This window comes from Rhinoderma darwinii, chromosome 8, assembly GCF_050947455.1.
Source record: "Rhinoderma darwinii isolate aRhiDar2 chromosome 8, aRhiDar2.hap1, whole genome shotgun sequence".
In the NCBI taxonomy this organism is placed as follows: Eukaryota; Metazoa; Chordata; class Amphibia; order Anura; family Rhinodermatidae; genus Rhinoderma; species Rhinoderma darwinii.
The window spans coordinates 18793479-18818230 of NC_134694.1; the positions used below are offsets into that span (position 1 = coordinate 18793479).

Consider the following 24752-nt stretch of genomic DNA (forward strand, 5'->3'; position numbering starts at 1 on the left):
ACTCTGGAGAACTAAAAACCCCAGAACCATACACGTAGCACAGTCCTTAAAGCGGGTCAATATAAATTCACAACAGGTCGTGCTTAGTAGTATGTAGGATAAGGACTGGCAATATAATATAAGCAGAGAAATTCCACGGCACTCACTATTCAGTAAAATCTTCTTTTATTGGTGCTCCACATCCATGCTGCCCTTCGTTTGCCTAATTGCCTAAATAAAAAGATTTTACGGAATGGTGAGTGCCGTGGAATTTCTCTGCTTCTATTGTATATTCATGTGTTGCTTATTTCGGATAGCTTTTAAAAATGAGATTAAATCTCTAAGTTCTCTATGAAGTTTCATTTACACGTGAAAAATAGGATTTTCGGACTCCCTGTAAAATCTCTCTTCGAATTCATTGTGCCCACATGGCACAATTGGGTATAGGTCTGTGGCACTAGGAGGCTGACACTTGTTAGGAAAACCTGTTTAAGAAATAAAAACACAGCTCTCCATAGTGAAGAAACCTTTTGGTATGTTGAGAATGGATAGAGAAAGATATAACTGCTTACCTGGGCGAGATGTGCTAATAACAGGCACAACTCTGTACAGTAGCGTTGAGCAGTTTAGGACCAGCTGCAGCTCCTCCTTGGCAGGTTGTGCACAAAAGCATTCGCAGCTAGTAGCATAAAGTTAGTAAAACAGGGCTATCTGGGCGCTGCTGGATGAAGGACATACACTGGAATCCGTTTAAAAGAGTTCTTTTTAATTCACAGGGCTACGCGTTTTAACACCGATCAGGTGTCTTCTTCATGCAAGTGTGAGGAAGACACCTGATCGTTGTTGAAATGCGTAGCCCTATGAATTAAAACAATTCTTTTAAATGGATTCCAGTCTATGTCTTTCATCCAGCAGCGCACAGATATCCTTGCTTTTCTAACTTTATCTATGCTGCTTGGTAGGAAAAGCCTTGGCTTTGCCTAGCCAGGCCATACCCTTCCCACAGACACTGGCTAAATCAGTTTGTACCGAAGCAGTAGGACAACCCAAAAAACAAAAACAACAAGTCCATGGTCCCAGAAGAAGAAACCAACCAACCAGAACATGTCTCGGGCCTGGAAGATCCTGTAAAATACCTGTTGTAAAGAAGTGCATTGGATGTCTAGTAGCACCTCTACAGTACAGTACTACATGTCCTTTACTGCTCTTTACCTGTGACAGGATGAGTTGCTCCATTGGACACCAGATGCGGGCGGTTCCATGTTATATTTATGGTACACGCTGTACTGTATAGGCTCCTTAAAAAGCTCCTGTGCTCATCGTAGAAAGTGATTTACAGCCTCCAGCAGCTGCAGCATTTCTGACTTTTATATGTGAGCACTTCCTTTATCTGTATTAGTTATCTGCTAAATCACCTTTTTTTTTCATATCTGTGGTTGAGATTTTGGGTGTTTTGGAACCATTTCCTAGTTATCTATAGAGTTATGGACTCACGTTACAATATTTTCAAGTTACAATTGTTGCCCCGGAACCATTTAATATTGTATGTTGAGGAAACACTGCACTAATAATGATTTGCAGAACTAATTAATATTGTAACATGAGGGACCACGTGTACATGCTTCATTTGTATTCTTGTGCTTACTTGTCTTCAATCCACCTTTTTTATTGTTTTGAGTGGACATTTTGTGGGCTTCGGGAACCAATTACCAGTTTTCCATAGGGTTATGGTTTCAACATGAAATGGTCATCCCAGAACCATTTAAAATTGTATGTTGGGGGATCACTGTACTAAAAATAAAGCACCTATGGCAACTACATGATTTGCAGAAAGTAAATAAATGTTAATTCCAGAAGTTGCAGTTCTCCACAGAACAGTATTAAGCCTCATGCACGTGGCAAAACAGTGTAGGGAGAAGAACGGAGGCACACGGTGTGCTGCTGTATGGTGGTCCGAACGCTGCAGTGTTACGGAATTATTCTGCCCTGGAAGTAATGTTTCTAGGGAAGAATAAACTCGGTTATACAGCATCTGGTGGAGCATGTATGAAATTGGAGGCAAGGGGAGGAATAGTGGGGCCGCTATAGAAGTCTATGGGTGCCATATCATGATGTCATCACAACTCTGTACAAGATCAAAGTTGTATAAGTTTGTGTACATAAGCTTCTGTATTCACTTGCATAATGCACTAAATTCTGCAGGAAAACAAAATACAGTGTACCTTAACATTTCTGGAATCAATTTTCCTGCCGAAACTCAGCGATTCCTTACTGCTTGGTTTAGTGTCAGTAGTAGTTAAGATACTCCCTATTGTCCTTGTTGTTTGGGAGCTTTGTCTCTGTTGTTGCCTGTTTAGTAAAGAAACGGATCATTAAAGGCAAATTCAATATAATGGCACAATACATGCAATGAGACAAGAACAGATATGTGATTTTTAAACATCGTCATTGCTATCATTGTAAGGGTATGTTCACACACAATCGCAAAATACATCTGAATTTACAGAGCTGTTTTCAGGCGAAAACAGCTCCTGAATTTCAGAAGTTTTTGCATGGACTTGCGTTTTTCACTGCGTGTTATACGGATGTAAACGGAGCTGTTCTTCATTGGAGTCAATGAAAAACGGCTCCAAAAACTTCCCAAGAAGTGTCCTGCACTTCTTTGACGCGGGCTGTCTTTTGACAGCGACGCGTAAAATTACGCCTCGTCTGAACAGAACATCGTAAGACCCATTGCAAGCAATGGGCAGATGTTTGCAGACGTATTGGAGCCGTCTTTTCAGACTTAATTCGAGGCATAAAATGCCTGAATTACATGTGAAAACAGGTCGTGTGCACATACCCTAAGAACTATTATGACAACTTAGTTGCATGCTTACATTAAGAATCTCTTTTGATTAAATGATGTTCATGAATAGTAAAAGCTAGAACCTTTTCTCTTCAATATCGACATAGGAAGCGTTGTTTGCTTACAGAATGTAGGGGGCCCTGTCTGAGATACATCTGTGCTTAATTTACTACTTTTAGACAATTACAACATCATTCCAACTGGTGTGTAATACACATTACACAAAGGAATGAATTAAATCAAAATAAACATTTATGGCATGGGCTAATGCAGGGCAGAATGACCTATTCAAGTAAAACCCTTCTAATGTATAATCATCCAACAGTATATTAACCTCTAGTTTGTTTAATCTGGATCATTCATTTGTGCCCCTCATCACAATTCCATTCTATGGTTAAAATGGTGGTAAATCCCATAAATTTAAATGGTTGCTTATAAACCCTATAGCTGCCAAAATTAACTGTCAAACATACAAATCACATGCAGATGTTACCCTGGTGGGATTGTAACCCCAGACCGCAGAGCTAAAAGGCTGAAGATATTAACCTCTGAGCTGCTGAGGAGGTACTGAGGTGGCCATAAAAGAATTATAAAATCAATGTGTAAATGTCTAATTCTGATTTAGTTAAACAAGCTGCATTATCGGCAAGGAAATAATGTTCTTTGTATCTGTGGTTGCAATCAGATTGCTTCAGATCAATGGAAATTCTTCAATCAATCAGAGAAGATGATGACTGGGCTACATTTTTTTTTTTTACTTTGTTTTGTTGTTTCACAAGTCCCTGCCAGTTGACGTACAGTTGTCTGTGGTGCAACTTCCACGTAAGGCTGGCCATACACAAGAGAAAAGTCGGCCGAACCTGCATATCTGCCCTAGAAGGGAAGAGGAATAAAGCATGTTGAATTTCAACATGTCTGATCCTATGTTCCCACAGGAGACAAGCCACTGCCAGGTGTTTGACAGTGGCTTATATTCCCCTAGTCCCATTCAAATAAAAATGCAGGCTCGGCTGAGCCACACCTGCATGTTTGTAGTGGGGTCGGCAGAAAAAGCCGTCAACTATTTTTATGTGTACAGCCTGCTTTATTGTTTAGGGTAAAAAAAAAATCTTATGACTTCTCCAAATCACATAAAAAGATTATGTAGTCACGCCTTAAAAAAAAAAAAAGGAAATTGACAGCTAAATATAAATGAGAAAGTGAGGAGTAAATCATATAAACTGTATCCTCTACTTAATTTAATGTCTCAGTAAATTCACGCTTCATTTCATGTGTGATTCAGTATTTTCAAATATAGATATTGTTCATACCTGTGCACAACACTCTGCTTGTTGAATATGGATAATAGCTCAGCTGCTTCTTTGGACAATGATTTACATTCATTTCTTAATTCCATGCTCTCTTTCCACAGGAGCTCAGCTCCAGCTAAGATAAAAAAAAAAGACAGGATATAAAAACCACAGAAAAAAAAACAAAAAAAACAACTTATGTTTAGATATATATGGACAAAAGTACCTTCATACAATCTCATCGTGTTTGTGCCTTACTACTGACGTATGTTTCTATATTGTATGCAAATGTACACTGGAACATCCCTATAGATTTCTATGAGGCAATGCATGCAAAAAGATTGTCGGATTGAAATATGTTCATGTTTTACTTTTAGATATTTTTTTTTAAGCTACTTCTGAATTTAAGCCTGTAACACTATTCAGAATTGCCTAAAAAGGTACATGCTACAGTAGATTTTTAAATAAATATAAGTCAATAGGAAGATTGATTACATTTATGGAATATGTTTGTACAGAATATGCTTGGATGTATTGGGGGGGGGGGGGGTATTTAGCATAAAAAACTTCCAATTAAAAAAAAGCGTATACCCAAAGTACTTTTTATACTTATTCCCCATAGACTTCATTATCGGTGATCCCCATAATCAGCAGGAACTGCTGCCAAATATCTAATGTATACGGCCACCTTTTCTCCGAGGGTCAAAAGTAATGCATTCCAGATATGCACTATATTCTGTATACAGTTATTCAGTATACAAATATAAACATGCTTCACTACTAGAAAACATTGAGACTGTAGGGGTATATTCACACAGAGCAGATACTTTGCGTAAAAGAACACAGCGTATCCGCCCTTGTAGCCACAGGCCAAAAAAACGTGTCAAATTGTGGTGCAGTATTTCGGGCGGAATGTACCGCTGCGGAAAACAGCACTTACAAAAAAAAAAAAAGAAGGTTCCTACACTTATCCGTTTACATTTCTACGCGTCCCTCTGACGTCCTGCAGCCCAGCCTACTAGGATGACGTTTCATCCCATGTGACTGCTGCAGCCTGTGATTGGCTGCAGCAGTCACATGGGATGAAACGTTATCCCTGGAGGCCAGGCTGGACGCAGAAGAAGCGAGTCCTGGGTAAAAATATTTTTTTTTATGGTTTTTCCTGAGTTGCAATTTTTGCAGCGGAATCAAAGCATTTCAGCCTCAAAAATCGCAACATCTGCTATTTGTTGCGGGTTTAAGACCCTCGTTCTCGAGATCAGTGAGGGGGCCCAGCAGCGGGGCCCTCAGCTATCAGACAATTATTAACTATCCTGTAGGTACGTGAGAATTGTTGATTCTAGTACAACCCCTTTAATATTTTTCTTTGGTTGAAACAAGTAGCTACTAATCACTCAGAAATCCCATCAAGCCGCTAATAAGAGATTTTCAAGGGGCTTTTAAGTGACTCAGCGATTTTAGAGAGACTTTTGAATCAGAGTGATAAATAATCTCAGTGTGGCACTAACTTTAAGGACCTATTCAGACGAGGGATGTTCATGTCCGTCTGCTGTCCGAGTATAGAACTGACAGCATACAGGCTGAACACTGACCTATTAAAGTCAATGGGCTTATTTACATGTCCGATTTTCCGCATGGACCATCGGGCCGTGCAGATAAAATCACAGCATGCACTACTTTGGTCTGATAATCGAGTTTGACTTGCCAATTCAAGCCAATTGGTCCATGAAAATAAAAATGTAGAGCACATTGATTCTATCTGAGTGCGGTCCATTTTTCACGGATGGGTCGCAAGTAGATGATGAAAAAAAGCAGGACTTTTTATTTGACGGACATATAACTAAGTTGATCACTGATGCTACATGGACATTAAAAATGGACATACGTATTGCATTCTGACACAATACTGATTGAACTTTGATGTAAAATTGTCAGCTTTTCCCTGATGAAACAGACGAGATTTAAAATGCACGTTTGATTACAGAATAAGTGGTAGGCGAAAATGAAAAAGCAAGTCTTCTTGTTTTATAAAAGCACAAAATAAAACATAATTCTGAGATAGTGAACAATGTATAATACAATAAACACTTGTACAAAGGAGTCACTTTTAAAAACAATATATATGTTAAATTCATGTGGACATGATGCATTGAAACTAGGGTTGTCACGATACCATAATTTAGACTTTGATACAGATGCTTCGTGTAGTATTGCGATACTCGATACCAAAACGATACTTTGCCAACAATAATAAAAAAAACTGTTCTTCCATTTTCTGATGTGATGCGCGTGGTGTGATGAATTTTGAACCTCCATGTGCCTCACATTAATAGTATTTAACCCCATCATGTCCCTCAGTCGTAATGGACAACATTGGGTTGATGTGTGAAGTACATGATGGGGTTGATTACGATTAATGTGAGGCACATGGAGGTACAACATTCACACCTCGTGCCTCACAATAATAAGTGAAAGAAAGCAGTTTTTATTTTAGAACAGCGTAAACATCATAAATGACGCTATAAATGTTTTATTACGGTAGCGACAATACCGAATGTGTATATTTTATGCATTGAGACTTATATTTTAATGTTTATTGTAAAAATGTGTGTATTTTTTTGTTTTACTTTAACATTACTTTATTCTTTTTTTAATTTTTTTATTTTAAACTTTAATGTACTGGTATATATCTATATTGCAGCACATTAGCCAACAATGGATCCCGGGGCGGTCTGCCCATATATGGTATGTCCCTCGATCGCATCACAGGGACTCCCCGTGACGCGATCCAAAGGGCATCCCCCTTCTAATTTACCCCTTGAATGCTGAGGTCAGCTTTGATTGCAGCATTCAGGGGAATAGCGGCGGAAATGAGCGATTTCTCTGACCTCCGACGCGGGGATGCCGCTGTGTATTACAGTCATTGCCCCGCTCCTGACAATAAGTGTGCGCATGGTCACATGAGGTGACGCGGCCGGCGCTGCACTTATGAGCGGCGGCGCAGGCACCTGAAGACAGGACATAGGGGTGTTTTGCAGTGTGCCCGCCATGTTCTGTCATCATTGCCGACACTCATTAGTGCAGCGCCGGTCACATCATGCTGACCGCGCACGCACTTGTTAGGACTCAGAAGCGGGGCAATGGCTGTATCACACATGTATTACACAGCCGCAGTCACGCTCTAACAACATTCATGTATTACTATAATTAGCTGCGCGGCCGCACAGCTTAGTACCAAAATACATGAAATAACGGTATTGAACCATTTGAGGGTGCACGGTATCGAAACAGTATCGAAGTTTCGATGAATCGTGCAACCCTAATTGAAACTACCAGGAACAAGAACATTTAACTACTAAATATATCATGTTTTATTTTAAAAAAAAAGAAGATCCACAGAAATCATCCAGAAGTAAATAAATGGCTTTATAACCTCAGCACAACTGCTGTATGGTCTGTGATGTTTCTGAGTTCCTCTCACAGTAACCATGACAATATCAAAGGAGGGGGAGTAAAAGGAAGGTGATTTTAACAAATTACGGCAGCCTTGTTCCTCAATCCTTACTGGGTCATCCTGCGGAGGGATTTCTGGAGGATTATTCTGAGTAAGGCATTGTAAAGGAATTCTTCTCCTCATAAGGAAGCGTGTTGAAAAAGAGATGTTAACCTCGCACTAACACCAGGGAGGGGAGGCAGCGTGCATGTGTTTATAGAAAGAGGTCTGACTAAAGACCTCCGCAGTCATCCCAGCATTCCACAAACACAGCCAAGATTTACAGTTAACAATCATACAGGTTGGTCCAGACAGCCATTTTCTTGTCTTTTTCTATATCAAATGTTTAGGACAATATATATATGGATCTATCTATCCATCCCAGTATTTCTTTGAGCTTCATTTAGTTTTATTCATAATAAACAGACCCAAAATTTGACATGCTTTTCTAAGCATGCTGGGTAAACCAAAGAAATGTGGACAGTTTTGAAATTATTTGCATACCAACACCATGATGTTGCTATTGCTAAGACAGCACATCATACTTATGTAGTACAAGCTGACCTAACAAGTTAAAAGACACACAGTTCTCGTCTTTGTTCTCATCAGCAATCTATGGGAGTAAAATAAAAATAAAAAAAACTTAAGTGAGCCCACACTTTGCAATTAATTCTCTGCAATAATTTTGTCTCAGATATCAAAGAATGCTCCTGTGTATTTACTATCATGATATCCATAGAGAAATTAATATACAGTATAGAACCCAATGTATGCTCTCCTGATCCCTGAATATTCTTTATGCATAGCCTGCTTGGAGGGTTTTCCTTTCACATAGCAAACATCACCACAACATACACAACGGAATCGGATGACTAATGTGTATGGAGGTGTTGCGACTATCCCCACCGAATGTGGATGTCAAGGGAAATAAAGATCAGGCATGTTGGAGATTTGTTGCCACGACATCAGCCGCTACCAGAGGTCTGGCAGTGGCTTATTCCACTCCCCAATGTAAACACATGCACACTCTGTTTAACCGAGCCTACATGTGTATGGGGAAGTAGGGTATAGCTGTCCAACAAAAAAATCCATCAGCTATTGAAGGTGTATGGGCAGCTTTAGACAGGTTATAATTGGGTTCATGGAATGGTGTATGGAGAGCTTTTGTGCAGTTCTGACAACCAGAAAGGAACAATATTACATAAGGGATATTCCAACTTAGGAAAGAAAATGACCAAACATGTCGAATTGCATATACTGCTAAAAGCACAATGGTGTCAGTAAGACATCTCAGTGTATGGTTGGGTCTAAAAACCTTTTAAACATCCCTCAACTTACCTTGCAGATGTGAGGATCTGCAATCAGCAGCATGTGCTTTCTCTAGTATAGACAAGATCTTTTCTTCTAGATCTAAACGTAGCGTAGACATTTCAGAAGATGAACAAATTGATGGCTCAGGTGAGTTTCCTTTATTCACAGACTTCACATTTGCCATTAGGAAAAAAAAAGACAAAAAGTAAAAGGTGAATATCCTCTTAATGTCTTTATGGTAACATGGTTTTAAGACTGGACAAATAATTGTAGACTTTAATCAGAACAATTCAGGTGCCAGACAAAAACTTTCATAGATATCAATAATAAATAATCAAAAAAGTTACATGCCAATAGCAAATTTTTAGGCACACTAGTTGCATGGCTTTTGAGATTTCATCAGCCCGAAATGTATCACACAAGAACTGTATAATGAATAGGAACTTAGTCGGCACTACTCACAAGACTCCACAGGTCATACAATGTCCCCGCGGAGGCCGGTGGTACTGTGCCGCTACTTCGCTGATGGTGCTCTATGCAGACCAGGAACATACAGGATACGGAATTTACCATTAAATAGTAGCAAACTTTATTTGAAGCACTTGATTGCAGGCAGGACAGTGGGGAAGACACAATCAGGTATTATAAATAAAGCATGCTACGAATTCCTTGTATCCTGTATCCCACAGGAACTGCATCAAGATACACATAAAACTGCTGTCAAGCAAAAACTTGAGCCAAGGTGACAAATTATTTCATATATTAAAGTAGGGATGTCACGATACCAGAATTTTGACTTCGATACCGATACTTCGTTTAGTATTGCGATTTCGATACCAATTTCGATACTTTGCCAACAGTAATAAAAAAAGTTCTTCCGTTTTCTGATGTGAGGCGCGAGGTGTGATGATGAATTTTGAATGCGCCTCACATTAATAGTAATTAATCCCTTCATGTTTCTCAGTCATAATGGGTTAATGTGCGAGGTACATGATGGGGTTAATTACTATTAATGTGAGGAACATGGAGGTTAAATTCATCGCACCTCGCGCCTCACATTAATAAGTGATTGAAAGCCGTGTTTATTTCATTTTTTTACAGCGAACACATCATAAATTATGCAAAAAAATTGTTGTCCGCGCCGTTACTGAATATATATTTTATGTATTGAGACTTATTTGAATGTTTATTGTAAAAAAGGTGAATGTGTATTTTTTTTTAAATTTAACAATACTTTTGTTTTTACTTTATTTTTAAACTTTAATGTACTGACATATATCAGATATGTGCCAGTACATCAGCCTGTGGACGGATAGCACACAGGCTGTTAGGACATACCTCAGTATGCCCTAACAACAAGAGATATGGTAAGACAGCCCTGGGGTCCGTCAATAGACCCTGGGCTGTCTGCCCATATATGGTATGGCCCTCGATCGCGTCACAGGAATTCCCTGTGACGCGATGCATGGGCATCCCCCTTCTCATTTTCTCCTGAATGCTGCAGTCAGCTTTGATGGCAGCATTCGGGGGAATAACAGCGGAGAGGAGAGCGTTTCTCTGATCTCCGCCGTTATAGAGCGGGGCTGCGGCTGTGTAATACAGCCATTGCCCCGCTCCTGACAGGAAGTGCGCGCGCGGTCAGCATGAGGAGATGCGGCCAGCGCTGCACTAATGAGCGGCGGCACTGAAGACAGAACATGGGGGAGTTTTGTAGCGCGCCCGCCATGTTCTATCTTCAGTGCAGCAGATCATAAGTGCAGCGACGGCCGCATCACATGATGCTGACCCCGCGCGCATATGTCAGGACTCAGGAGCGGGGCTGTGGCTGAATTACACAGCTGCAGCCCCGCTCTCATACAGTCATGTATTACTATACTGAGCTGTGCGGCTGCGCAGCTAAGTATCGAAATACAGGAAATAGCGGTATCGAACCGTTTGGGGATGCACAGTATCGAAACAGTATCGAAGTTTCGATGCACCGTGCATCCCTATATTAAAGGAGACCGACCTGAAAATAAAAAAAAAATTAAAAAAAGGTTAGGTTCACACTACGTTTCGCCATACAGTAAGGCTGGGTTCACACACCCTATTTACGGACGTAATTCGGGTGTTTAAGTCACGAATTAAGTCCGAAAATGCGGCTCATAAGCGTTGGCAAACATCTGCCCATTCATTAGAATGGGTCTTACGATGTTCTGTGCCGACGGTCATTTTTTTTTACGCGCCGCTGTCAAAAGCGGGGCGTAAAAAAGACGCCCGCGTCAAAGAAGTGCCTGTCACTTCTTCAGACGTAAATTGAGCCGTTTTCCATGGACTCCATGGAAAACCAGCTCCATTTAACGTCCATAATGGACGCAGCGAAAAGCGCCTCTACATGCCATTTCTCCTGAATACAGCACCGTAATTTCAGCCGTAACGGACGCTGCCGTGTGAACAAACCCTTAAAGGAAATGTGTCGCAAACGAAACCTTTTTTTTTTTTAAGTAAGTTACTTATATCGATTATATTTTTTAAGTTGTTTGCTGTATTTTTTTTTTTATTCTACATGGTGGAAAGTATTAAAAATTAAATAATAATTTTACATGCTTTCCTATGTTGGCCACCAGAGGGAGTACTTCCCAGAACTACAGAAAGGTGAATAAGGCGAAGCAACCTGACTCACAGCTGCCGTAAATGTGGGAGCGAATCTCACCCCCCCCCATCTCTTACAAGCCAGGAAAAGGTGCCTTCAAATTGCTAAGCAGTGTTCGACTGCCATTTTGGGAGTGATTGTACAAATGGCAGCCGGCAGAAGCTATAGGACACACCAAAAGGCTAAGTTCACACGCTTACTAAACAAAGGGAAGACAGCTCCTGATTTTCAGCCATTTTTTAATCAAACTAGCATTTTTGGCCGCGTTTTTTACGTCCGTTTCTGGAGCGGTTTATCTATAGTCAATGAAAAACGGCTCCAAAAAGGTCTCAGGAAGAGACATGCACTTCTTTTTGGCGAGCGTCATTTACGTGCCGTTTTTAATCAAACTAGCATTTTTGGCCGCGTTTTTTACGTCCGTTTCTGGAGCGGTTTATCTATAGTCAATGAAAAACGGCTCCAAAAAGGTCTCAGGAAGAGACATGCACTTCTTTTTGGCGAGCGTCATTTACGTGCCGTTTTTGGAAAACGGCCGCGTAAAAAAACGCCCCGTTGGAACAGAACACCGTATTTCCCATTGAAACCAATGGGCAGATGTTTATAGGCGTTCTGCTTGCAATTTTTCAGCCGTTTTTCGGGACGTTTATGGGCCAAAAAACGGCTGAGAACACTGCGTGTGAACATACCTTTAGAATGATGAAAGTGAAGTGAATGACTTTTCAGTTGACAGGTTCACATGGCGTGTATTTGACACTTTTTTTTCTCATTTTACATGCCAAAAACCGCATCAAAGAACGCTTGATTATGCTTTTTATTTACATAATTGGTAAAGTGCGCTTTTTTTACACACGCGTTTTTAAAAAACGTGTCGTGTAAATAAAGAAATGTTGAGTCCATTCCTTTCCACACACTCCGCTCTGCTATACACACACACACACACACACAACTCTGCTAGACAGACACACACAGCACTACTGCACATAGACACACACACAGCTCTGCTACAGACACACAGCTCTGCTACACACAGCTCTGTTACACACAGCTCTGCTACACACAGACACACACACACACACACACACACACACACAGACAGCACTGCTACACACACAGGGGGGGCAGTGGTCGTGAGGGGGTCACGAGAGGGTGGATCTGTGAGAGAGAGGGACAGAGACACACACCCCTTACCTGCAGTAAGGCCCTGTTCACACAGATTTTTTTTGAGGCAGATTTTGACCTGCAGGAAGAATATTTGCCACGATTTTTCCCCGCGGCCATTGAGTGCCGTGGGCAAAAACTGCAGAGAAAAATAACCGCAATCTCTGCCTCCCATTGATGTCAATGGAAAGTCATAGACGGAAATGCCCGAGGAAAGGGTATGTCACTTATTTTTCCCACAAGAGTTTTTTACAGCTCACAGGATTTCGGGCATTTTTTGGCGGTTTCCGCGCCAAAAACACTTTGTGTGAACTAGCCCTTAAAGTCATGATGTATTACATATTTCATTGGCAATGATAGTGTTAATGTTATATTCTAATGACGACTTGTTAAACTAAAGTTACACCACAATAATTAGCCAAGTTCTGGAGTAGTCAAAATTCTCTCTAGTAAGACTGTGGTCAGACTGTCTAAATGCAACAGAAACAGGTCCGTCACGCTCAAGCACCATGCACACATCAGTTATACAGTGTACTCCGTTAGGCCCCTTATGCTTCTAGGGGAAAATACCTCCGTAATATGGCATCTAACCCATCATGCACACGGCCGAGATCATAGACATATTATGCTAGGAGTCCCTGGGGCAGGTCGCCATCTTTGAGACACAGCAACATGGGTCAGTAGTCCACCATTTATCCTAGGTCTTTCTCTTTATTCGTTTGCACTTAGCACTTAAACAATATATGGAGTCTGATGGAATAGTGGTAGGGGGGTTTCTATGGGATTCCCTGTGGAGGCTGGTAACAGCGTAGTTCTCATATCTCTACAACCAGACACATAAATGTTCAATATTCACTTTGCACTTTTGTATTATATTTTATACCAACGTATATGTGGATATATGACTGATATTTGAACCCTCGTATGATAACGGTCTTATATTTTGGCGGTCCTTTTCTGTCATCTGTGGAGATTCATTTTTAAATAGTTCATGTACTGATTTTTTAGAATTTGTGAAATAAAATTTATGTTTTACCATTTGACTTATGGACTCCATGGTTTCTCTTTTTGGCGCAATATATATATAAAGGAGCACAGTCGTGTTATGTGGGGAAAGGACTATGAAATGATACATGTATATACCCTGTGAATAGGTTCTATTTTATACTAATGGCTTATCCTTAGGATAGTTCATCAATATAATATCGGTGGGGGTCCGACTCACGGCGACCCAGACGATCAGCTGACTGACGTGGCAGAAACGTTTTTCGCCGCGGCCTCTTCTATGTTTACCTAAGGATAGGGCTTCAATATAAAATGCCCGAAGTGCTCCTTTTAACACCTACTGCATAAAATTCACCTTAATCTGCCGGAGACCTTATCCAGAGAGCTGCGATATTCCTCTTGAATCTAATAAAAATATCCTGCTCTGGGTATTATTGTATTAAAAAGGTGAATCGAGATACTTTTATACTTGTATAGGTTCCCCTAAATTTAGGAGCAACTTATAAAGAGAAAAAATAAAAGAAGAATATATAAAGCAAATTCTTCTTTATGCAGTTCCCTAATATATTAGTGTAGAATAAACATATATTTGGATGAGATGCATATGTGGAAATGTGATGCAATAAAATCCTTTCCAAAATAAAATGCACATTAAAAAAAAAAATTTTTACTTCCAATCTCCTTGTTTCTCAAATTTAGTTCTAGTATATACAAGTTTAATAGAATTTGACTTGGCGCTATTTGAATAAGGCCGGATTCACACGAGCATGTTCGGTCCGTGATATACGGAGCGTATGTCAGCAGTATTTCCCGGACCAAACACACTGCAGGGAGCCGGACTCCTAGCGTCAGTTATCTATGACACTAGGAGTCCCTGCCTCGCTGCAGAAAACAGTCCCGTACTGAACACATGATTACAGTACGGGACAGTTTTCCCCGCAGAGAGGCAGGAACTCTTAGTGTCGTACATAACTATGACACTAGGAGCCCGGCACCCTGCAGTGTGTTCGGTCCAGGAAACACTGCCGACATATGGTCCCGTATATCAGGGACCGAACATGCTTGTGTGAATTAGGCCTTAGACTGTACTTGTAAAAAAGCCTGTCAGCTCATGAGCGGACAAGAAACCCTGGGAAATTTGTGTCCCATGGCTGTCCTACTTGTATTTTTGGTAGGCTGCCACTTTTAAAAAGGAAATCATTTTTATAACACTATATTAAAGGATTCACTTTTTTAAGCAATTTGCTAAAATATGCTGCTCGGTTTGCCAAAAATTAACATTATTACACATTACTATCAGGCTTAGAAGAGAAGTACAATAGTACTTGAGAAAAAAACAAGTAACAATAGAGTACCCAAGACCTGTTTACAATTATATACAGAGAGTCATGGGAGGAGCTGGAAGCATACATAATAAAGCAAATCTATTTACAGTTCATTCAAAGAAACCCATGTTTGTAAAACAATTTATTCTATGGTTGTCACATCTGAACAGCAGAAAATGAAATAAAGAAGATCTTATTACATCAAATCCCGCTTAGAAATGCCAAAGGATTACGCCTCGCTCACATCTGCGTTGGAGGCTCCGTTAGCATGCTACGCTAATGTTTCCGGAAACACAACAGAACACATTAAAGCCAATGGATTGCGTTGGGCGTCGATTCTGTTAGTCATGGAACGGAACGGCACTTCTGTTATTTTCGTTGTTCAGCCCTTTGATGGAGAAGAACAATGGATATACTGACGCAGATGTGAACGAGGCCTTATCTAGTAGCAGATTAAACCAGAATTGTTACTTACAATTAAAAGGGTTTTTCCAACAGGGACATTGATGTCATATCACTAGGGTATGCAATCAGTGTCTGATCAAGGACCCCAAGAATTAAGTTGTTGTTGCCATAGCGCCTTTACTAACTAGAAGCGGTTTCTGGTCTTGTAGAAGTTGTATTATGTATTAATTGAAATTCATTAGAGATTGATAGCATCTCTCTGCTATACGCCAAACCCCTTTAAAATGACTATAGATTATGGACACATAAGACTTCTACGAGTATACCTGTAGAACCAGACAATGATTTAATTCGGCAACTAAGCCAACATTCCTATTAACATACTTGTTTGTTTTGCTTGCTAATGGGAGTGTCCATTAAAGGCTATGTATACTTTTTATTTTTTTTAAATAAATAGGTCAGTGTGATTAGTGTAACTTTGTAAATAGTAACTTTTGGAGATACATCTGTTCTGTATTCTGTATAGTGAACAGCTGTATCGTTTGCTTTACATGGATTCCGTCAGTCCCGCGGTCCTGACGGATTCAGTGTCGGCGATCCACCTGTAAACTATCACATCTAAGTTCATAACTTAGAAGTGATCGATTACAGGTGGACCCTGCATGTCAGAGACACGCAGGACCCGCCGACACTCAACCAGTCAGGTCTGCTGGACTAGCTGAAGGCAGGGAGCTATTTTCTATCCTCAAACTGAATGATGAATGTGAAGGTGATGTCAGGGAGTCAAAAATGAAAACTAGATACTTTGAGGGATTTCTCTATTTGATACAAGGGAGAGATTGCAATTTAAAATTTGGGACATTATTTTTCTCAGGTCTATTATCACCTTAATTGAGTTAATAATGTATAAAGGTTATTAAAATAACAGGCGTATTGAATAGCCATTTAAAACGTTTGTCAAAAGAGCAAAAGGAATGGAACATTTTCACAAGCTAATTTCGCCAATAAATAAGTTGATCAAAAGGTTACCCCCTATGTAATCAGCTGTAGTTTGTGGGGTAACTCAACAGGAAGTGTTTAATACCCCTGCAATGGACAACACAGGGAAAATAAAGCATTACATAGTGCCTAATGAAATCAATGGACTAGCAATAGAATTTCTTCATAGAGTATTTGATTTTCTATACTAGGCAAACACTCTAATTTAACGGATAATCTTGTAAATATAGAAATTTAGAGGTCATGGGAAAACAAATATTAATTGTACATGACATCTAACCTGTAGTTCTTCTTTGAGATCTGTTTGGCCTACATCCTCTCCCCTCAGAGGCGTGTCAACATCCTCATGTTGTTCAGTAGAAACTTCTCCAGTTATAAAATTATCAGTCTGTTTTGGTAAATAGTTATCAGGTCTTTTGGATACTGCGGGCAAAGAAGACATGCTACCATCTAAACAGGGTGAAATTATGTCATGCAGTTTAATATTTCCATCTAAAGTAGGGCATTGGTCTTGAGTTGTCACAGACGTCGATTCGGACTGAGTAAACTCTTCTTCATTACTTTCGTTTAATGCGGCTTCTGTGTATGTAACATAGGTCACTGTATCTGTCACTCCTTCATGGTTTACATCTAAGTTGAGATCTTTGTTCACAGATTTTATATTTATGCACTGGTATGAATGGTCTAGTTCCTCTATACCATCTTTTTCTGTATCTTTGCGTAGCACAGATACCCCAGTTAACCCATTCCATAAATCAGAAACACTACTTTCAGACTGCACTTCCAGATCATGTCCATTTTCAACTGCAGTGGACTCTGAATTAAAGTCAGATATAAAGTTTCCATCAACTGACTTTTGCATTTCAGTCATTTGTAAATCACTTGAGTCTCCTGTTCTCCCACTGGGTGTATTTGGTTCTTTATTTTTAATGGTTTCACATTTAATTTCACAATCATTGTTATCACACACAGCTGCTTTCTGCTTGCTTTTGTCTTCTCTTATGGACATATCAGAACTTGGTGCCCGAAGCATTGTAGCTATCTTGAGTTTGTCTATTTTGCTACTTTTACTCATTAATTCATGTTGTAGAGATTCCATTAGACCCAATTCCACTGAACAGGAATTACTGCTGTCGTCAGAATCTGAAGGGGTATTGCTGTCTTCTTCTAATGTGTCTCCTGAATGCTCTAGCTCTGGCTCCTCAAGGACCATATCCAAAACCGGAGATATGTTTCTTAACAATTTAAAGGATTCGGATCGTGACTTTTCTTTATTAACATGCACATCTAACAATACTTCCTCCCTTTCTTCCTTAATTTCAAAAAGTTGTTGTTTACGTAGGTGCATTTCCAGCAGGTGTAGAACATCCGGGTCCAACTGATCTGAAACATATTGATGTCTCTCTTTTCTGTGGTCAAACCGATCTCTTGAATGATGAAGATCATTATCATCTTCACTGCTTTCTTCTTGATCAGAAAGATTCTCTTCTTCAACAAATTCCAGTTTATGCGAAACAATCTCGGTTTCAAAAAGTCTTCCACATTTTGGCATTTGGGGCACAGTTTTCCTCTTATTGTTTCTGATACCATCAGTTCTTGGTAAACCTACCACAGTGTGTTTGGCTTGAAAATCCAGTGAACGAATTTTCATGGTCTTTTCACTTTCCAAACCAATACGATTTGTCAATTTACCAACGGGTCCCACATCAGACGCTATTTTAGGTGTACCAGTCTCACTATCATATTCACTATTTTGTAAGTTATTGGCGTGTTTGTTTGTTGGACTCATTGTTTCATTACACTCTTGCGAGTGTATATTATTACATAAATCAAAGGTTCCCTGGGAGTCTATAGCTGTATCAGTATTATGCGTAATCAATTCAACAGGCAGAGTTAAGTCACTGTTCTGATCAGGAAGAGTATTAGCGGCCGACATATTGATATCCTTTAAGTTATTTTGTTTCTGGCAGTCATTTCCTTTTGACCTTTCATATAAGCTACATTTGGTTGTGTAGCATTTCTCTTGATCCACAGGATGTTTTTTTAAGATTTAACAAATCCTTTCTACATGGGTCACGCAGATGTGATGCAACGGTGTCCATGTAAAACGTTTCTAGTGATATTTCACTATTACATATGGTACCATTAGTGATCAGTTTTATTGTGTAAATTTTTAGATGATTTAATTTTCCCAGCGCACAACTTTCCGACAGCTTGTTCCTTGTAGGAAAACTGATCTGATGATGTGCTGGATTAAGTGTCTACCGAAATCGCTCACTGCTACTCCCTTCCGAAGGTACACATGAAAATTGCTGGTGTCTGCTGATGATACTTGATCTTTGAATGCGGATGTATCCCCTGAAGTTACAATCCTTTGGTTAGTAAAACATTTTCTCTCAGACGCTCCCTTGTTGTTATTAATAAGGTCCTCTGACTGCGCATTCTCTTGCAGTTTTAATTGGCCACTTGGTGAGTCCTTTTTGACAACTGACATGTGCCATAGGTCACACACCCACAATATATAATTAAATGCCTCTAGTACAAAGATCTTCAGTAAGGCCTAGAGTTTCTCCATTTAAACAATGATTATTATCTAAAATATAGAAGGAAAAAATAAATCAGGATAGAACATGCAGGTTATGTAATAAATCTCTGAATACGTTCTGAGGAATGTGGGAAATAAGACTAGTAAGAAGCACTGGAAGCAATACCACTAGGTATGTTAACAAATGTTATATGAATAAAATCCAGATGTGACTATCATTATCAATGAAGATTATGCAGGAAGTAAGCAGGTCAGTAGCAGAATATTGTTTAGGCTATGTTCACACAGAGTTTTTTTACGCGGAAACCGCGCCGGAAAACTCGTTGAAAACGGCCCGAAAATGCCTCCCATTGATTTCAATGGGAGGCGGAGGCATCTTTTTCCTGCAAGCGGTAAAACCGTCTCACGGGAGAAAGAAGGGACATGCCCTATCTTCGGGCGTTTACCCCTCTGACCTCCCATTGACATCATCAATGGGAGGCAGAGAAAGTGTATTTCGCTGCGTTTTATGCCCGCAGCGCTCAATGGCCGCAGGCGAAAAACGCCGCAAGAATTGCCGTGCAGGGAGAGGAAAATCTGCCTCAAACTTCCAAACGGAATTTTGAGGCAGAATTTCCGCCTGCAAAAAACTCTGTGTGAACATAGCCTTAAAGTGGAATTGTCCTAAACTACCATATCTGAGGACAGCATAGGATGGGGGGGGGATGTACATTTCTATAGGATTACGTTTTTTCCATGTAAAAAGCTAAAATGTTGCCAGGACTCATAGAGTCCTGCTTCCCCTTTGTACACAGAGTGATTAACAGCTTTTCCTCGGCGTTTGTGATCACATCGCATACAAGGCGCACCAATGGACGGGAAGTATTGGGAAGATTGATATAGCAATCCCCATTTAATGTAAATTCCCAGAAAATCTCACCAACTGTCCAAAGAGATTGACATAACATGGTCAGTGCTGCTAAATCTTTATTATAATTTAAGAGGAGTGTCTGCCAGAAACTTTAACCTAAACAGAGATGGTCTGAGACACCCTTAAGAGTTTGCCTTGTTGTGGCAGGTGGGATCACAATTTTAACAAAATGTGCGCTAAGAACCTCACATTTGTAAGTATAGTGAACACAGCACTAATGCAATTTAAAATAATATATTATATATATATATATATATATATATATATATATACACACACACACACACACACAATGGAAAAGCAGCAGCACTCATAATGCAATTCCAAGATGGTCTCAAGGTGCAAGCAGGTAATCCCGATCCAGGGGATATAGATCAATATTGAAGAAAGTCCCACAGCACTCCGTGTTAGTGAAAAAAATGGTGGTTTATTAAGCCAGCACAAGCTGCAACGTTTCCATCCTGCTATAGGACCTTTATCAAGCATGATAAAGGTCCTATAGCAGAGCGGAGACGTTGCAGCTTGTGCTGGCTTAATAAACCACCATTTTTTTCACTAACACGGAGTGCTGTGGGACTTTCTTCAATATATATATATATATATATATATATATATATATATATATATATATATATATATATATATATATATATATACACATACGATGCTTGAATAGATCTTAGTGCTTGCGGTGTGCTGTTGCATTGTTTTTGGATTGTTTGCAGTCACACAGCGTGCATGCACATTCATTTTATTTTGTAAGCAGGTGTTCACCAACCTTGTGTTTTATAGAAACCTCAAAAAGATTCCTCTATGGACCCGTTCACATCATGTTATTGCACCACACTTATCGCGTATGTCAGGAAAGCTCCCGACGTATGTGATAAACATGTCCATAAGGCTCCATTGGTCCGATATATGCCAAAAGTGTGTCCCCCTTTTGGCCTCCGTCATTCTGGTATATGTCAGTATACCATTTTTGAAGATGGATTAGTGCAGTAGACTATACTGTTACAGTCTGCGGGATCCAGCAAAAAATAAATAAATAACGTATAATGCACGTTATAAGTTCAACATGGAAACCTAGGGGTGACGGATGCCAATGCATGGCATTCGTCACAGTTATATTTTAAACGTATACATCGAAAGCTCCTGATATCACTGTCCAAAGAGTATCACATGCATAATTATTTATTTGACCAGGTGAGAGGTTTTCTAACTGATTCTACATATCCGCCGTGACGTTTTACACGAAACACAGTGCATATTTTTTTTCCCTTCGTTTTTCTGGTAAGCAGCTTTGATAAATGAGGCCCAACATTTAACATTGAGGGTGAAAAGGTACAGTAGCATGCAAATTGGTTTATAGAAAAAGCTGTTTGAAAGTCACTTATATACCTACATCACCAAACACATGACCTTACATATTTTTAAACATACTTCACTACTTCCACATAGACATCAGTTTTGTGAAGATTTAGTAAAATTCCATTAATCCTGCACATATTATTTAAAAGTTACAAGTAATAGTGTATAGTCAGAATGGTTGTCAAATCCCTTCCTTTGCAACAGGATTGAGGGGAAATGCAGGCCACCAAAAAACCTCAAAGTCCTTTTCTTTTTTTTTTAAGGAAAAAAATATTGGGATCCATTTTTTCTGGGTCCTTTCTAATAATTTGTTTATACAAGTACCATGACTGCATACAAGTAGAAAACTTGTCATCGATAACAAATTACAGCAGACAGAAAACAATTAGATCATTCTGCCCTACCTATGTCACTTATTAATACACGGCTAACCAGATATGAATCACAGAAAATGTACAGTAAAACACGACTGAGGTGTACAATAATCATCACCAGTCACATTTACGCATTACAACAAAGTACCTTCAGCAGATGATTCATTATACTAAGTAACAGATGTATCCTCCTCCGTGTCTGCCCTACAAGTAAGCTACGTTTCCAAGGATGACAGGTTCATGAATGTGAGAAATATACTTCCCCTAAGGCAGCAATGAAGTCATGGATTAGTTTTTACTAGCTTTAGTCCTGAAATAGTTATAAATTTAATTGGAAAAATATAGTATTTTTTTTCCATTAGGTAGGTTTATCTAGAACGGCATTCAGCCTAAACACTTTGTGCCCTTCAGGTGGCCAGACACATTTGGCTGTAGGATGAGAGTTTGGCCGAACTCTATCCTCCCTAATCCCCTATAAAAATGAATACTCAGCTCAGTGTACATTTATTTTAATGGGAAACGGGGAATAAGCCACTGTCAAACACCTCAAGCAGCAGCAAATGTCCCACAGGAACAATGGATTGGGCATGTTAAAATGCAACCGGTGACTATAATATGCCAATAACTTTGAGCAGGGTTTCCCTTCCCAGGAACCTCTACAGGCGTTCCCCCTGAAGACGGTAGCAGCAAGAGCTGTCACTTGTTCAGTAGGGATGCAAAAAAGATTTCCGTCTGCCCAAAGATACTTGGCATAGGGCAGGCAAGGTAGTCAACAAGTCATAACCTGAATATAGATTATGGAATGCTTTACTCTTGCCTGTAAAGCCAAGTTTCTTTGTGGTAAGAATGGGAGATGGGGTCCCTATAGGAATAGAAAATATTTCAGGGGTTCCCCAATGGTAATAACATTGAAACTATTGGCTTAGAGACTGTGTTGGGCCAGTCTTAGTTTACAGTACCGGACACCAAATTGCATGCTACAGTATTTCCAGTTTGCATGTATATATGTAAAATAAAAAATATTTAGTAATGTGTTCCTAGATTAGCTATGTAGTTTAAGATTTTTGTTCGTTTACATCTTAAAATATTCTAAAATGCATGTATTTTGCAACAGTTATCAAGGTGCTGCATCTGATTCTTACAACTGATTGAATGCAAATTACATTGCAAATATTTCCCAACAAAATGTATCATTTAGATATTTTTTACTTGTAAACAAGAATTCAATAACACAGATATCTAACATCTCAATCAATGCTTCCAGGATGGCTGGACTATGAGTGTAAATAAAGAAAGTGAAAAAGGGGTTAACACAAAAGAGCTGGTTAGTTCTCTTAAAACGAATTAAAAAAAAAACAATTCTTCAAACGATCTGTGCTTTCATGCAATCTTTTGCACTTACACATTTATATGAGAAATGACAATGTGGAAATTACCTGCACACAAAACCCTATTTTGAGGTGGATGCTGTGGAAATTGATAGGCAGTAAAGTTTGAATGTTATCGTGCAGACGGGAAGTGTGAAGCTAGAATCATATAGACGTAGGGGGAAGATCTCAATACTGGCTGGGGTGGCATGGTTATTGTACTGCTTTTAAAACCTGTGGTTGAGGGATATAATGTCTTTTTCACATTGTAGAATTTAGTTTCTCTGCACTAGTGCATGTGTACGGGCTTTTTTGAAGACAAAGGATGTGAAACGTCTCTGGTTATTAAGAAGATATTTTTTCAGTACACCCGCTCACAATGCTTTTGTTTCAGTAGCTAACATTTCCTTCCTGGCAAAGCTCAGCCCTGCTCCCCACACAGCTGGGACACGTGATATGCACTCAGGCCTCCAACACAGCAAATGACCTCACTCTTCTCATGCAAATGTAGTCCCTTATCAGCAAAGGATGAAGACACTGATTCTGCAACCCACAAATCTTGTCTTTGAAGTAATTTAATAGGTGCAGCAACACTTAGAAATTGATTTCTACTACATATTCACATCAAATCAGTATTAACTATGTAATAAAGGTATTGTCCAGGCTTATTTAGCTCAATATGTAATGCTGGGTTTACACAGAGATTTCTGATTATCAGACCAATATCTGGATGGCTGGTATGACCCAGCCATATACACGAACATATATTGTTTGGATTGAACCAACTTTTGGGACTTGTACACACGTAGCGGAATTACTGCGTATTTTCTGTACGGAAAAGCGGACAGAAAATACGCAGCAGAATACACTAGCAGCAAAGTGGGTGAGATTTAACAAATCTCATCCCATCGCTGCGTAAAATATCTGACCAGAAATTCACCTGCGGTGCGTATATTCATATTGCAGCATGTCAATTCCTGCTGCGTAAAGTGGACTGAATTGCTGCGTTTTTCAGGAGGTATCACTATCTCCCAGCATTGAAAAAAACGCAGCAAACTCTGCACTATTTTCTGCAGTAAAAAAAACACAGGAAATGGTGTGGTTTTTCCACAACGGAATGTCTGCTAGTTTTAATGCAATGCAATGTAATTTTCTGCAGCAATTCAGTTACGTGTGGACAAGCCCTTAAAGGGTAACTAAACATTCAACAATCAAGTTTTGATTGGTGGGGGTGCGAGCATGGAGACCCCCACCAATCGCTAAAACTAAGCAACAGAAGTGCTTCTTGTGAGCGCTGAGCCGCTTCTTTTCTGTTTGGCTTTTTCCGGAAAGCCGATGTAGCAATGTACGGGCCCCTAGACTTTCTATTGAATCTGTACACCGCTACATCGTTTTACGGAAAAAGCCGAACAGAAACTAAGCGGCTGAGTGCTCAAACGAGCGCTACTGCTGCTTCGTTTTAGCGACTCTTGGGGGTCTCACTATGACATGTCAGGAGTTTGTTGAACTATTAGTTACCGATTAAAAGGTTCAAAGGTAAAAATAAAACCCTTTCCTTTTTACTGTTTACACACTACAATCATGGAAAAATAGTGATTGTCAGACAAATGCATCTTCTGGTAGAGGACCCTGATTTTATTAAGCCCAATATAGAGCATTTACACACCCCAATTTGGACTGATAAGTAGGATTGGCCAGAAATTGATCTAGAATATGTGCACGTAAACCCTGCCTAAAGCTGTTC

At 39.6% G+C, this 24752-nt stretch overlaps 1 protein-coding gene across 4 annotated transcripts in view; it reads right to left on the reverse strand.

The window, feature by feature from the left end:
- LOC142659353 (uncharacterized) overlaps positions 1 to 24752 on the reverse strand; it is a 139514-nt gene that overhangs the window by 73591 nt on the left and 41171 nt on the right. For 2 of the 4 annotated variants that reach the window (XM_075835412.1, XM_075835411.1), the window contains 4 exons: positions 16725 to 19037; positions 8948 to 9089; positions 4138 to 4252; positions 2202 to 2328 (listed from right to left, as the gene is read on the reverse strand). In XM_075835412.1, the coding sequence (XP_075691527.1) occupies positions 2202 to 2328; positions 4138 to 4252; positions 8948 to 9089; positions 16725 to 18380 (2040 nt within the window). In that variant the 5' untranslated portion in view covers positions 18381 to 19037. Of the gene's footprint in view, positions 1 to 2201; positions 2329 to 4137; positions 4253 to 8947; positions 9090 to 16724; positions 19038 to 21789; positions 21844 to 23077; positions 23164 to 24752 lie in introns of those variants that run through there. The other 2 variants (XM_075835413.1, XM_075835414.1) reach the window with 2 other exon arrangements.